Genomic DNA, 15,228 nt, shown 5'->3' on the forward strand with positions numbered 1-15,228 from the left:
AAAGATATTAGAGTTGTGTACCTTTCGACCTTGAAATTCAAGGACGCTTGTGCCCGGGTGTTCGGTTTATATTTCGTCCTATCTACCGGTGTTATTACAAGAAAATGATAGCTTCATCCGCAAGGCTTGCCAGAGCAGCAGGTGGTTCAAGAAATGTGAGTAATTGGAGAGAGTCTTTCCTGATGAATTAAATGCAAGCATGTTTATTTCTACACCCCTGTTTTCGCGCACAGCATGACAGGCGATGATACTGATGATGACATTGACTTTTTTTGGAGTAATCCCGACATTTGGTAACATGTCATTGGCCACGTTGGGTCTTCCTTACGTATAGTGCACCCGTTATATTATTTATCCGATTAGCCCCCTCGTGTTACATTTGCATATACGCTTTACAAAATACCTCTGCTCTTGACTGCCTCGTAATCTTAAGACAGTTTTGCTTTGCTTAGAATCTTTCCTTCCATCACAAGTCTGTTCAGTGAAGCCTGACGTCAGTGAAGAACTAACGTCAAAATATTCGTATCGGTACACAACAGTCATGACAAAACGAGTATCTATTTTGAAAAATAGATATTCATTCAACATGTTCAATATATACAACAAGGGAACAGTGAAAAATATAGGGACCTTAGCTTTACTGTCAATACATTTGAAATAGCTCGCATACTAGGCCTGGGACGGGTAACTCGGGTACCCGGGTCGGGTTGGTACTGAGTAGGACCGGGGTACCCACAGGACTACCCGGACCCGTGGATAGTCACGTGATATATTGTTTAATGACAAAAATTATCTAGAACTCTATGGTAACACGACAAGTCACTAATGTTCGCATTTCTTTCTGACTATGCACCCATTCCTTCTTTATTTTTTATATGGTTTAATAAAGATATAACTTATTTCAACTTCAGTGAATGAATGACCTGATTGTTAAATACATGTATCTTAATACATTTTGCCAGGGCTATGCTAAAAATGTTCCCAATCGGACATTTTGAGACATCTCCTGAGACCTACACTGCTTACCCGGGTAGGATCGGGTAATAGGGGGGAGGGTACCCGGGTGGTAAATTTGGACTCGTCCCAGCCCTACCACATACCAATTCAACACATGTCAGAATCAAAGGTTGAGATATGATTGTGTGCATTGTTTCCAACGTGTATTTTTTAGACAAGGCAGGGAACCCATGACAGCATATCATTTCACTGTGTCTAAAATGTCCCTTTTTCATTTCCATCAGTATATCTTCAGAAGGTAATCAAGTTAAGTATTTATTTACATAAATTGAAATTAATCTAATTTTTATGAGCCTCAGATAATGGTCAGTCAAACATCTCAGATACTTCAAACAAGTCGGCATTAGCCTCGCATCCAGAATTTCCAGGTATAATCATGAATATCAGAAGATATATCAACTGAACATCTTGAATTATCCCTTACTACCGAGCATACTAAATGTATCTCTGCATATACATACTTCGCCGGACATTCTGATATTGCAGGAATCTGTAGATCCGTATGTCTTCACTGGGGCAAGGTATCCTGTATCTTTCCGGCCATCATCCCGAGGCAAGGGAGTTAACCGACTGTAAAAGTCCAGTTTCCACCCTTGCTGAACTAGGCTGGAATTTCTGGGCTCGATCGTAGCGCCACCAGTGGCTATTACAAGTTATGTCCCTTTTATGTCCCTCCTACTAACCAATCAGATTCCACCTCTCATATCACTTATATTTGCTTCAAATGAAATGACGTCACCCAGTGAAGACAATCTGATCGATAATCAAGATCTGTATTGTTGCCCATAATCTGCACAGCATTTTACAAACCGGATGTCGATTTCGTTACGCATTTCCTGATTGGACTATTCATAGACTTGTTATAGTCCAGCTAAAGTATAACTCCATAATATCAGCCTAGTTCGGCAAGGGTGGAAACTGGACTTTTAGTCATTAACTCCCATGCCTCGGGAAGGGGCGGTCGGGTAGCCTAGTGGTTAAAGCGTTCGCTCGTCACGCCAAAGACCCGTGTTCTTCCCGGGTTCAATTTCTTTTTGGTTTTCAGCTTTAAGATTCAAGCAAAATACTGATTTGTATGAAATTTATGAGCAATTGATTGAACTACTACTATTAATCACAACACAAACAAGACATTTTCTGTATTAGCAATTCCCCCCACACTGAAAGTGAAACAGTAAAAGATTTTAGAAAGAGATTCAGGAGTTTCAGAAATATGTTTAATGACACATGTTTATTCCCTTATTTCACCATTGTTCACATGTTCCATGGTGGAGTGTTTTTGTGACCTGTTAGTAGTGTCTGAAATAACTGCCTGCCAGCCTGCCCATGGCTGGTAACTTTTCTGTCAGGCTGCATGAAATTCTCCTCCACCAACTCGACTGTCTGACAGATAGTATTAAGACTACTTACGTATATTCAGTTTTCATTATTACTCATTGTAGATTCTCAAGTAATGGTTTGCATTATTTCAACTGAATCAAGACGCAATATATGCGATTTGTCTCTTACTTTTTTTGGCGTTTTTTTCAGTATTTATAATGTCTGAATGCGGGCAGGAACTTTGAAGATGGGCAGGCAACACTTATGGGTCGCCTGCCCGACCTGTCTTGTTTGGTCTTTAAATTATTTCAAACACTGCCTGTTCCCTGTATTTCAGTGGCTGCTGGGCGTCCTCCGAGGCTCTAGTTATGGAACTGCATCGGAGGCCAGCTTCCAGGTGGAGGTAAGCAGGGAGCAACAAAGACCCCTCTATATGGATGACAGCCACAATAGAACCATCATCCAAGTCTGTATTTTACCATTACTAGGGCTGTGTATTGACCTGGATTTGTATTGCAATATATTGCCATACTTTAACCTGTATTGTGATATGTATTGCAATATATTGCCATACTTTAACCTGTATTGTGATATGTATTGCAATATATTGCCATACTTTAACCTGTATTGTGATATGTATTGCAATATATTGCCATACTTTAACCTGTATTGTGATATGTATTGCAATATATTGCCATACTTTAACCTGTATTGTGATATGTATTGCAATATATTGCCATACGTTAACCTGTATTGTGATATGTATTGCAATATATTGCCAATTTACATTTTCATGAGTTAATCAGAGTTATCTCCTGTATTATTGTCAGATACCATCAGTCAGTGTCCCTCACTATTTTTTCCTTTTTGCTGTGAGGAGCTTGATGGTCACATTGTGTACACACTAATTGAGAGGCAAGTTGTATCAGAAAGATACTATTTTCCATCTCCATATCGATTAGGAAACCATAGATATACTTATTTATATTTGCCCCAATATATTGCTACATTTACATACGTATCGCAATATGTATTGCCAAAGATTTGCACCACAACATACCGGTGTACCGGTAATACCGCACACCCTTAACAATTACTGGAGCAGACAGCTGTTATGTCAGATTACTTAGTAGAAAACTATGTCCTAAAAGAGTATGTTAAAAAAAACTTTCATGATGGACAACACATTGTCATTTGTCTTTCTGGTACTTCCTCATCCTTGTGTGTGTTCCCATCTCCATCACATGGTTAACTTATGGGGGGACTGGGGCGGTCGGGTAGCCTAGTGGTTAAAGCGTTCGCTCGTCACGCCGAAGACCCGGGTTTGATTCCCTACATGGGTACAATGTGTGAAGCCCATTTCTTGTGTCCCCCGCCGTGATATTGCTGGAATATTGCTAAAAGCAGCGTAAAACCATACTCACTCACTCACTTATGGGGAGACTAAAAATAAAACAACCTGGTGATGTTGGTTTAGAGTGCAATATATTTATGTGGGAAAATGGGTGGATATGAAATATTCTTTTTGTTTATTTTATTAGGAAGGTAAATTGACCAGGGGGATTGATAAGAAACACAAAAATTACAGATCAGTCTGAAATGTCACCATGTGTATGGTTATGTGACATGTGATTTAGTATGTTTAAAAAGTAAACATTCAGGTTTTTCTACAACAAAAGATGTCGTAAGAGGCACTTATCTAGATTGGGTGGTCAGGTTTGCTGACTTGGTTGATGCATGTCATCTCATCCCAATTGCGTAGATCGATGCTCAAGATGTCAATCAGTGTATTGTCTGGTCCAGATTTGATTATTTAAAAATTACAGACCGCCATGATATTGCTTGAATATTGCTGAGTGTGGAGTTTAACACTAAACACACACACAAACAAACAAATAGGCAGGGTGACAATCTCTAACGTCGTGCTTGCTGCCTGTTTTCAGTCCTACAAGCTGCACAAACTCGAGCAGGGTCCATCCACATCTGTCACACTGTCCCGGGACGATGGCCTCAAGATGTACAGACAGATGCAGACTGTTCGTAGAATGGAGACAATGGCTGGCAACCTTTACAAATCTAAAATCATTCGTGGTTTTTGCCACCTCTACTCAGGCCAGGTGAGTACTTGTCCTTGAACTCTTGCATGTGTCTGAATCATGTCCTTTTGGTTATTTTCTTATACTAGTTTGCAGGAGTAAACTCAACCAAATCTTTTTGTAATAAATTCTTGATTTAATTATTTATAAACTTTAAATCCCAGTCAGATGGCATGTAGGTGGGATGGAAAATGAAACAATAAAGTTACAGTGCTTGTTCTGTTGGTTGGGAACTAAAGCCACAATGACAGACCACTGTTCTGTTACAGGAAGCTGTCTGTGTGGGTATGGAGAATTCAATGACGCCCGATGACTCTGTGATCACCGCCTACAGGGCTCATGGCTGGACCTTCATGAGGGGAGTCTCAGTGCAGGGAGTGTTGTCCGAGCTCACAGGTACGACTTGATATGGTATCATAGTTGCTTAGGATCTGCTGTCAGTCTCCCAGAGCTTATGACCACAATAGCTCAGCCTGTGTCACCCAATGGCAATGTTGAAAAGTGACGTGTCTGTTGTAGTTATACTGATAAGATATGCTTAATGTGTCTATTGTACATGTTGTAGTAGTGCTGATAATCTATGCTCCACGTGTCTGTTGTTAGAATGGTGACAATCTGTGCTCCATGTGTCTGTTGTTAGAATGGTGACAATCTATGCTCCATGTGTCTGTTGTTAGAATGGTGACAATCTATGCTCCATGTGTCTGTTGTAAGGATGGTGACAATCTATACTCCATGTGTCTGTTGTAAGAATGGTGACAATCTATGCTCCACGTGTCTGTTGTAAGAATGGTGACAATCTATGCTCCACGTGTCTGTTGTAAGAATGGTGACAATCTATGCTCCATGTGTCTGTTGTAAGGATGGTGACAATCTATACTCCATGTGTCTGTTGTAAGAATGGTGACAATCTGTGCTCCATGTGTCTGTTGTAAGGATGGTGATAATCTATACTCCATGTGTCTGTTGTAAGGATGGTGATAATCTATACTCCATGTGTCTGTTGTAAGGATGGTGACAATCTATGCTCCATGTGTCTGTTGTAAGGATGGTGATAATCTATACTCCATGTGTCTGTTGTAAGAATGGTGACAATCTATGCTCCATGTGTCTGTTGTAAGGATGGTGATAATCTATACTCCATGTGTCTGTTGTAAGAATGGTGACAATCTGTGCTCCATGTGTCTGTTGTAAGGATGGTGATAATCTATGCATCACATGTCCTTTTGATAATTTGATAAGCTGTTCTCCATGTGCTTGTTGTAACAAAGGTGATAATCAATGCTTCATCTGTAGTAAGTATTGGTATGATGATCAGCTGTGCTTCATGTGCTTGTTGTAACAAAGGTGATAATCAATGCTTCATCTGTAGTAAGTATTGGTATGATGATCAGCTGTTCTCCATGTGCTTGTTGTAACAAAGGTGATAATCAATGCTTCATCTGTAGTAAGTATTGGTATGATGATCAGCTGTGCTCCATGTGCTTGTTGTAACAAAGGTGATAATCAATGCTTCATCTGTAGTAAGTATTAGTATGATGATAAGCTGTGCATCATGTGCTTGTTGTAACAAAGGTGATAATCAATGCTTCATCTGTAGTAAGTATTGGTATGATGATCAGCTGTTCTCCATGTGCTTGTTGTAACAAAGGTGATAATCAATGCTTCATCTGTAGTAAGTATTGGTATGATGATCAGCTGTGCTCCATGTGTCTGTTGTAACAAAGGTGATAATCAATGCTTCATCTGTAGTAAGTATTGGTATGATGATCAGCTGTTCTCCATGTGCTTGTTGTAACAAAGGTGATAATCAATGCTTCATCTGTAGTAAGTATTGGTATGATGATCAGCTGTGCTCCATGTGTCTGTTGTAACAAAGGTGATAATCAATGCTTCATCTGTAGTAAGTATTGGTATGATGATCAGCTGTGCTCCATGTGCTTGTTGTAACAAAGGTGATAATCAATGCTTCATCTGTAGTAAGTATTGGTATGATGATCAGCTGTTCTCCATGTGCTTGTTGTAACAAAGGTGATAATCAATGCTTCATCTGTAGTAAGTATTGGTATGATGATCAGCTGTTCTCCATGTGCTTGTTGTAACAAAGGTGATAATCAATGCTTCATCTGTAGTAAGTATTGGTATGATGATAAGCTGTGCTCCATGTGTCTGTTGTAACAAAGGTGATAATCAATGCTTCATCTGTAGTAAGTATTGGTATGATGATCAGCTGTTCTCCATGTGCTTGTTGTAACAAAGGTGATAATCAATGCTTCATCTGTAGTAAGTATTGGTATGATGATCAGCTGTGCTTCATGTGTCTGTTGTAACAAAGGTGATAATCAATGCTTCATCTGTAGTAAGTATTGGTATGATGATCAGCTGTTCTCCATGTGCTTGTTGTAACAAAGGTGATAATCAATGCTTCATCTGTAGTAAGTATTGGTATGATGATCAGCTGTGCTCCATGTGCTTGTTGTAACAAAGGTGATAATCAATGCTTCATCTGTAGTAAGTATTGGTATGATGATCAGCTGTGCTTCATGTGTCTGTTGTAACAAAGGTGATAATCAATGCTTCATCTGTAGTAAGTATTGGTATGATGATCAGCTGTTCTCCATGTGCTTGTTGTAACAAAGGTGATAATCAATGCTTCATCTGTAGTAAGTATTGGTATGATGATCAGCTGTGCTTCATGTGTCTGTTGTAACAAAGGTGATAATCAATGCTTCATCTGTAGTAAGTATTGGTATGATGATCAGCTGTTCTCCATGTGTCTGTTGTAACAAAGGTGATAATCAATGCTTCATCTGTAGTAAGTATTGGTATGATGATCAGCTGTGCTCCATGTGTCTGTTGTAACAAAGGTGATAATCAATGCTTCATCTGTAGTAAGTATTGGTATGATGATCAGCTGTGCTTCATGTGTCTGTTGTAACAAAGGTGATAATCAATGCTTCATCTGTAGTAAGTATTGGTATGATGATCAGCTGTTCTCCATGTGCTTGTTGTAACAAAGGTGATAATCAATGCTTCATCTGTAGTAAGTATTGGTATGATGATCAGCTGTGCTCCATGTGTCTGTTGTAACAAAGGTGATAATCAATGCTTCATCTGTAGTAAGTATTGGTATGATGATCAGCTGTTCTCCATGTGCTTGTTGTAACAAAGGTGATAATCAATGCTTCATCTGTAGTAAGTATTGGTATGATGATCAGCTGTGCTCCATGTGTCTGTTGTAACAGCAGGGCCAAGTAATTATGTGCCTGTTGAAGCTGTGTTAATACGTTATTATTAAGGGTGAAGCGATACACCGACATTCCGATGCATCGCTATACTTGACCCACAATACGATATACGATAAACGTGGGCCCATTTATCGATACGCCACGATACGAAACGCAAATCCCAAGTACAGCGTTTCCTCGCTATTGTGCCTTTAAATAAACCGCTAACTTGGTTATAGCGCGCTCTAACGCATGGCTCCCAAAAACGTACTTACATTTTTAATAAGCTCAGGTTTTACACTGACAGATGTTTTTACTTCATCTCATAAAACATTATCAGCTGATCACCGCAAGCACACAACACCGAAAATACCAGTCAGCAAATCCGAACTGAAGTACGCAATTCAATACCATTATTATACTATCTTGTTATTAAAACGTGTTCATTGTATATCTGGACTTGTGTTTGCAATATATTTGATTAATCATATTCAAAATTTCATTTAATATTGTTTTCATTAAGTTATGTGAAATCGTGTGTGAAGAGATACAGCAACCACGGTCAGATTACCGCTTTTGACGCATTGAAACAAACTTCAGTTGCTAGAGAATGGATACATATATTAAAAATGCCATACTTTGACTCGTTAAAAGTCATATTTGTGGCAATTTGGCGAATATATGTCAACATAACGTTTTCACAATCGAAATACATGTAGCACGGGAAGTCCCTAGGGTGACTGGTCAAATTGTTCCATACGTAAAAATATCCTGCAACAGCAATCACCAGTACCAAAATGCTACACTTGTGCTTCTTATTATTTTAAATATATATATAGTAAAAGCTGTAACTAAGGTAACTCGATATTGGAATATATTATTCCTGATAAAACAATTATTCCAGATACAATTTCTTCGACCATTGCATCAAAATTCTTTGAAGTTGTACATTAATTATTTTCTGGTGTTTGAACTTTGAATTGTTTTGAAGGAAAGTTAGAGAAAGTTCCACTTTGAAGCTGAACTACTTCAGTAGTCTTGTTATTATAAAACATTTTTTATCATTGCGTATCGAGATACGTATCGTATCGTGACCAGAATATCGAGATGCGTATCTTATCGTGACCTTCCTGTATCGTTGCAGCCCTAGTTATTATGTATTTTTGTTGTGCAGGTCGGGTGTCCGGCTGCGCCAAGGGCAAGGGAGGTTCAATGCACATGTATGGCCACAACTTCTATGGTGGAAACGGCATTGTAGGAGCACAGGTTGGTTTGATTAGGATTGACTCTGAATCAGCAGCCCGCTGTAAATCTTTTTGATGGCGGAGAGGGTTAATCTTGACAGCAGGGAGAAGTAGGCCTCTCTTTCATATCAAGTGTTGTTCTGGTTCTTTTCGAGTGGACCCGTGAAGATTCGGGGTAGAATAGGTCTTCAGCAGCCCATGCCGTCATATTGCTGGAATATTGGTGAGTGCGGCGTTAAACAAACAAACAGACAAACAAACAGAAAATCTTTTTGTGTGCGGCATTAGAAAACCATTGACAATCTAATTAAATATTTATTAGTTAAATAAAATAAGACCCTTTATTCTTTCAGTATACATTTTTGGTTAAAACTATGGTAAGGATAAGTATATGGTATAAAAAGTATGAACTTCAGAGTACTCAGTTGGTTACACCTACACATTTGTATATCAGTAGTCCAGCATGACCTGCAAACCCTCTCTTACCTGCAGGTGCCCCTCGGGGCTGGTATAGCGTTTGCCTCCAAGTACCGCGGTGACGAGGCTATTTGTGTCACTCTGTATGGAGATGGTGCTGCCAATCAGGGCCAGCTGTATGAGACCTTCAACATGGCCAAGTTGTGGAATCTGCCCTGCATCTTCGTGTGTGAGAACAATGGCTACGGTATGGGCACCAGCGTGGACAGGGCCTCGGCCAGCACAGCCTACTACACCCGCGGAGACTACGTACCCGGACTGTGGGTGAGTTGATTTGTATGTCACAAACATATACCCTTCACACTTACTTAACACCGCCATGGTTACATTGTTTACGAATGTTCATTTGATAAAGCTACATGTAACTATAGCTGCACAGTGTGTGCCTGACCCTAAAGGGGTAGAAGAGGTTTTCAGCAACCCATGATTGTCGTAACAGGCGACTATGCTTGTCGTAAGAGGCAACTAACGGGATTGCTGACTTGGTTGATGCATGTTATCGATCCCAATTGCGTGTATCGATGCTCATGATGTCAATGACTGGATTGTCTGGTCCATACTTGATTATTTACAGACTGCCTTCATATAGTTGGAATATTGGTGAGTGCTGCGTAAAACAACAAACAATCAAACAGTGTATACCAAAAACGTTTGATTCTTCAAGCAGCTTTCAAAATTCTCACTAGTCCACTAGACCGAGACTACTTAATTGTGCTTTGGACAAGTATAAAACATTAATGGCCCTTCTCATAGCCCAGTAGCATTTGAAGGCAATAGTTCTGAATCAGGTCTCCGTGCTGCTGCACATTGCAACTGAATGGAACTGGCAGACAACTGACAGGTTAACATTTTTGTTTTGCTCAAACAGGACTAGCAACGAACTCTGAGGAATGGTGAAATAAAGTATCCCCTGTGTTTTTTGGCTTACTGAAAGTCAAGTTAGCTTAGGTTGTGGCCTGTTTGTCCAGCGTACATTGTTGGGCCTAAACATCTTCTTGTCAGAAGCCACAATGAATCTGAATTTTACATGCTTGCACCCACCAATGATAACACCACACTTTGTTCAAGAGGTTCAAATCTCATTTTTTAATATGCCCACCATTGCAGCCCTGTTGAAAACCTTATTAGCCATCCCTAAGCCATTTTTGTTCAATATATTTTGAATTTTGGTATGTTTACTTACTAGTGTGGCACCAGATAGAAATATCTGATTATTGCGATATTTACAGTTTGACCTTGATTTGACTTAAAAAACTGAAACTTCTTATGGCTATTACACAGCCATTTTCTTTCAAACTGTCGTAAAGTTTGCTCCTTGTGTAGATATTATTCCTAAATTGTCTCAAAATGCATATCCTCTCTCTGATAACATCTTCTCCTAACATGCCTAAGAAACCATTTGCCATCTAGCTGACACTTCACATACATATATATATATACCCATGAATGACAACACCCTTGAATTTGTTCAAGAGGATCGAATCTGATTTTCAATATGGCTTAGTCCATTACTCAGCCTTTTTGTACACAATATAATCAAATTTGGTACAAGTGTAGCTTGTAGGGGCTCAGTACATGTTTTCTGTTTTTTAATAAAAATTCATTTGACCTCCTTTGAGCAGTAGTGCCCGGCTGTAGGTAACGTGGGGGATAGATGTTCAGTACGTTCTGGGTCAGTCACAGGGTTGTCTGATGTTTGTGTTATTCCTCTGGCAGATTGATGGTATGGATGTCCTGGCTATGAGAGAAGGAACAAGGTTTGCCAAGGATTATGCATTGAAGAATGGACCCATCCTGATTGAAGCCGTCACCTACAGATACAGCGGACACAGTATGAGTGACCCCGGGACCAGGTACTCCCATTGGGTCCACAGCTAGGCTCAAACACATCCAACATGCGTGCGTGCGTGTGTGGAAGTCATCTGCCAAAGTCAATTCACAAAAGAAAATACTTCTAGTTTGCTGTAATGTTCATAATGTTAAACAGAGAATCTCACCCGAGTGTCTTTTGATATCAAATATATCAACACGAGTTGATAAAAGTGGAACACTCCAAGGCTTGCTGAGGAGATTTTCAACTTTTATCAACGAGTGTTGATATATTTGATATCAAAAGACATGAGGGTGAGATTTTATTCATCATCCAACATCATTCTTCCAACTTTTTCAGTTTGTAGACAGTAATTAGCAGTGTGTGTAAAAAGTACTGCTAACACCTTCAGTAGCAGAGCCATTAGTGATGTCATATGATTGTGACGTCATGGTAACCAATGATGTCACAATGGTCTGCAAAGCATTGTGATGCAATTTCATTGCAGCGATATCTACAGTGTAGATGTCGCTTGATCTCACCCACTCATATCGGGGTTTGAATCCCGATTCCCCCAATTGTTTCTAGGTTTATCAGCATCATGGGTTTCACCAAAGTAATTAACGTCTAAGACATGCATCACTTCAGGCTTTCCTCCCTCATCAAGCTGACACGCTGTGATATAACTGGAAGCGCTCACTCAATCGCTCATTCTATTGGAAACAGTAGACCTGGAGGAAAGCTACCTAGACAATCACCCTGTCTCCTTTCAGCTACCGCCCCCGCTCTGAGATCCAGGAGGTGAGAGAAAAGCGTGATCCCATCACAAACTTCAAGGATAGGCTGTTGTCTTCAGGTCTTGCCACAGAAGAGGAGCTCAAGGTACAGCAGTCCAGAAGTGCAAGACTTTAGTTACTGGGTCACCATTATTATTAATCATGTGACATATGTTTTGTCTCTGTTGTTTATATACAGGCTTTGCTGCTGGACTTGGTGACAGTATCTCTAATCTATGCCAGATATGGTGTTAGTAGTAAGGCGATAATTCTTGATTTATTTCAAGAACAATCACAACCTAAAATAATTATGTATTTGCTGGACTGAATTCGAAAAATGTAACAAAACGTCATGTAATTTTTAAAATACTCTCTTTTATAAATACAGTGTTCCCTCGTTATTACGCCCTTCAATATAGCGCTAACTCGGTTATAGTGTGCGGTAAAGCATGGCTCCCAAAATTTACTAACATTTTCAGTAAAACTCAAGTTTTCCAATGACACAATGTTTTCCCCCCATCTCATAAAACATTATCAGCTGATCACCGCGATTACGTAACACCGGAAATACCAGTCAACAAATCCGAACTGAAGTACGCAATTTAATCCTATTACTATAATATCTGGTAGTAAAAAAAAATGTTCATTGTTTATCTGGACTAATGTTTGCAATATATTTTTTTAAATTATATTCAAAATTTCATTCAATAATTATAATAATGTTTACAATAATTTCGGCAAAATCATATATGAAGTGATCGGTAAATTGCACAACTCGTCGTTATTAACAGCAACCACAGTCAGATTACCGCTATTGACGCCTTGAAATGAACTTTAGTCGCAAGAGAATGGATACACATATCATAAATGCCGTACCATGACCCGCTAAAAGTCATATTTGTGGCAGTTTGACAATTAAATGTCAACAAAACGTTTTCGCAGTTGAAATACATGTTGCGCGGCATGTCCCTACGGTGACTGGTCAAAATTGTTCCATACTTAAAAAAATATCCTGCATGCAATCTGTACCAAAGTGCTACGCTTGTGGTTCTTATAATTTTAAGTATATATGGCGGAAGCTGCAACTAAAATAACACGATATTGGAATATATCATTCCTGATAACATAATAATTTCAGATACATTTTCTTCCGACCATTGCATCAAATTTCTTTAAAGTGGTATCACTGGGTATGTTTTAACTGAATTACCGGTAGATGTATATTAAGTATATATCAGTATATATCAGTGTATTTATAAATGGTCAGGTCACTACAAACATCTAATAAAGAGGACCAAGGCTTTTCTGACAATTAAATAATTGTACAAGTTTCTGCAAATTTAGGACAAAACATCCTTCACTTTTCTGTATTTTTTCTTAAGATTAGAAATTAGGTTCTTTAGAAATTATGTTTGTCAGCAGCATATCCGTTTGGGTAAATGTCTAAGACCTGCATCACTTTTGGCTTTCCTCCCGAATTTAGCTGACACACCGTAATATTACTGGAATACTGTTCAAGGCAGTGTTATCTACACTCAATCATTCACTCACATTTCAGAAATTAACTGAACAAAACAACCTCATGCCATATGATATTTGACAAAAAAATTTGAGATGCACAAATGTATTTTATTTTGATCTACACAAGCTGATAGGTTTGCTAAACATCTGTAAACCATTAAGTAAAACAAGTGGGGCCTAGTTCTGATGTGGTTGTTGCAGAAAATCGATACTGAGGTGAGGAAGGAGGTTGAGACGGCGGCAGAGAAGGCCAAGACGGATAAGGAACTTCCCCTGGAGGAGCTGTACAACAACATCTACGTCGACCCCCCTCAGGGCATGAAGATCCGTGGTTGTGACCCAACCATCATGGCCTCCACCCGGTAGAAGGAGGGTGGTCTTTTATGTCTGTAGAGCTCATACGGTGGAGTGTGTCTCTCTCTGTTTGACATGATCATATTGTACATTGCCTGGGTACTAAGCCCTACAGCTCTAACATCTGAGAGAGTCTCACTCCTAACAAGGTGCCTCACACCGGGGAATGTAGGAATCGTGGTGTGATCGACGTAGTCACCTCTGGTGGTATATGTTGGAGGTCTCATATCTGGGGATATAGGGACTGACCATGGACTTGACTTAATGACCTCATGTTTGAGGTCTTGCACACATAATGCCATGTGAAATGAATACTCACTGGAAGAACATCCTCCTGGATAGATGTTCGGACTGTTGCCATGGTTACTGTAGTAGATGTGTTTCAGTTGAAGAATCTGAGGATGTCTGGGAGATATGGTCATATATGGGGACAGGGTGGGTGGGTGGTATTGTCATATATGGAGGCATGGGTGAGTGGGTGGTATGGTCATATCTGGGGGCGTGGGTAGTTGGGATATTTGTGGCTAAAGCCAGTTAAGGATACATCAGCGGGGTAGGTACATGGGAATGATACACAGGAATTGATAGCAGGAATATTTTAAGGGGTACTCATTGGCACCATGTGATGTAATTTTCTTTGTAAACAATATTGATTGTTGGGTCAGCGCTTTAGGATTTGATGCATTGATAGTGCTATTTCTGACATACACAAGAGAACATTATTCTGTTTTACAGAACTAACACCTGTCCTGACTAGACACTGTTACCCCATTACTAACACTTGTATCATGGTACAAGTCATATGAACAGGGAAGCAAGATCTGCTACTGTACATCAGGCAAGAAGCCATGTGTTCTGTCAGTGGTTCTGTGTAGATGTCAGGGGTCTGTTGGTGTCTAGCGACTACAGACTTACCAGACAACTACAAGGCCTATAAGTGACACTAGGTATTGGAGTATGTATAAGTTACCACAGCTGTGTATGTGTTGCAGAAGTGTGAAATAAAATATTTATCATGTGTTTTTGTGTTTTTGTTTTAGTCATTATTTACTGACTGCCCCTGAAATACAGTTCAAAGCCATGTTATACCCAAATCACTCTCACTCACTCACTTTAATAGTCTGCATGGCGGTTAGGTAGCCAAGTGGTTAAAGCGTTCGCTCTTCACGCCAAAGACCCGGGTTCAACACATGGGTACAGTGTGTGAAGCCCAATTCTGGTGTCCCTCACCCGCCCCCCCCCCCCCCGTGATATTGCTGGAATATTGCTAAAAACGGCGTAAATATTGCTAAAAACGGCGTAAAATCTCACTCACTCACTAATAGTGCATGGATGGAAACCAGACCACAGACCACCACACTAAAGTTTGTTTGTTGTTTAATGCCA

The 15,228-nt window shown here is 39.7% G+C and overlaps 1 protein-coding gene across 1 annotated transcript; it reads left to right on the forward strand.

The window, feature by feature from the left end:
• Positions 1-14,862, forward strand: LOC124147352 (pyruvate dehydrogenase E1 component subunit alpha, mitochondrial-like). The gene is made up of 9 exons (XM_046518043.2): positions 1-155; positions 2,675-2,740; positions 4,281-4,454; positions 4,703-4,829; positions 8,835-8,926; positions 9,397-9,645; positions 11,098-11,234; positions 11,965-12,073; positions 13,690-14,862. The coding sequence occupies exons 1-9, from the start codon at positions 105-107 to the stop codon at positions 13,852-13,854; spliced, it is 1,170 nt and encodes a 389-aa protein (XP_046373999.1). The 5' UTR covers positions 1-104; the 3' UTR covers positions 13,855-14,862.
• Positions 14,863-15,228: the final 366 nt, after the last annotated feature.

This window comes from Haliotis rufescens, unplaced genomic scaffold (genome assembly GCF_023055435.1).
Source record: "Haliotis rufescens isolate VD_foot unplaced genomic scaffold, xgHalRufe1.0.p SCAF_26, whole genome shotgun sequence".
Classification (NCBI taxonomy): domain Eukaryota; kingdom Metazoa; phylum Mollusca; class Gastropoda; order Lepetellida; family Haliotidae; genus Haliotis; species Haliotis rufescens.

Bases quoted from the DNA above. Each gene is read 5' to 3' on its own strand.
- LOC124147352 (XM_046518043.2), top strand. From the start codon at position 105: ATGATAGCTTCATCCGCAAGGCTTGCCAGAGCAGCAGGTGGTTCAAGA. The intron at 4,830-8,834 runs GTACGACTTGAT...TTTGTTGTGCAG, and splicing joins AGTGTTGTCCGAGCTCACAG to GTCGGGTGTCCGGCTGCGCC. The intron at 8,927-9,396 runs GTTGGTTTGATT...TCTTACCTGCAG, and splicing joins ACGGCATTGTAGGAGCACAG to GTGCCCCTCGGGGCTGGTAT.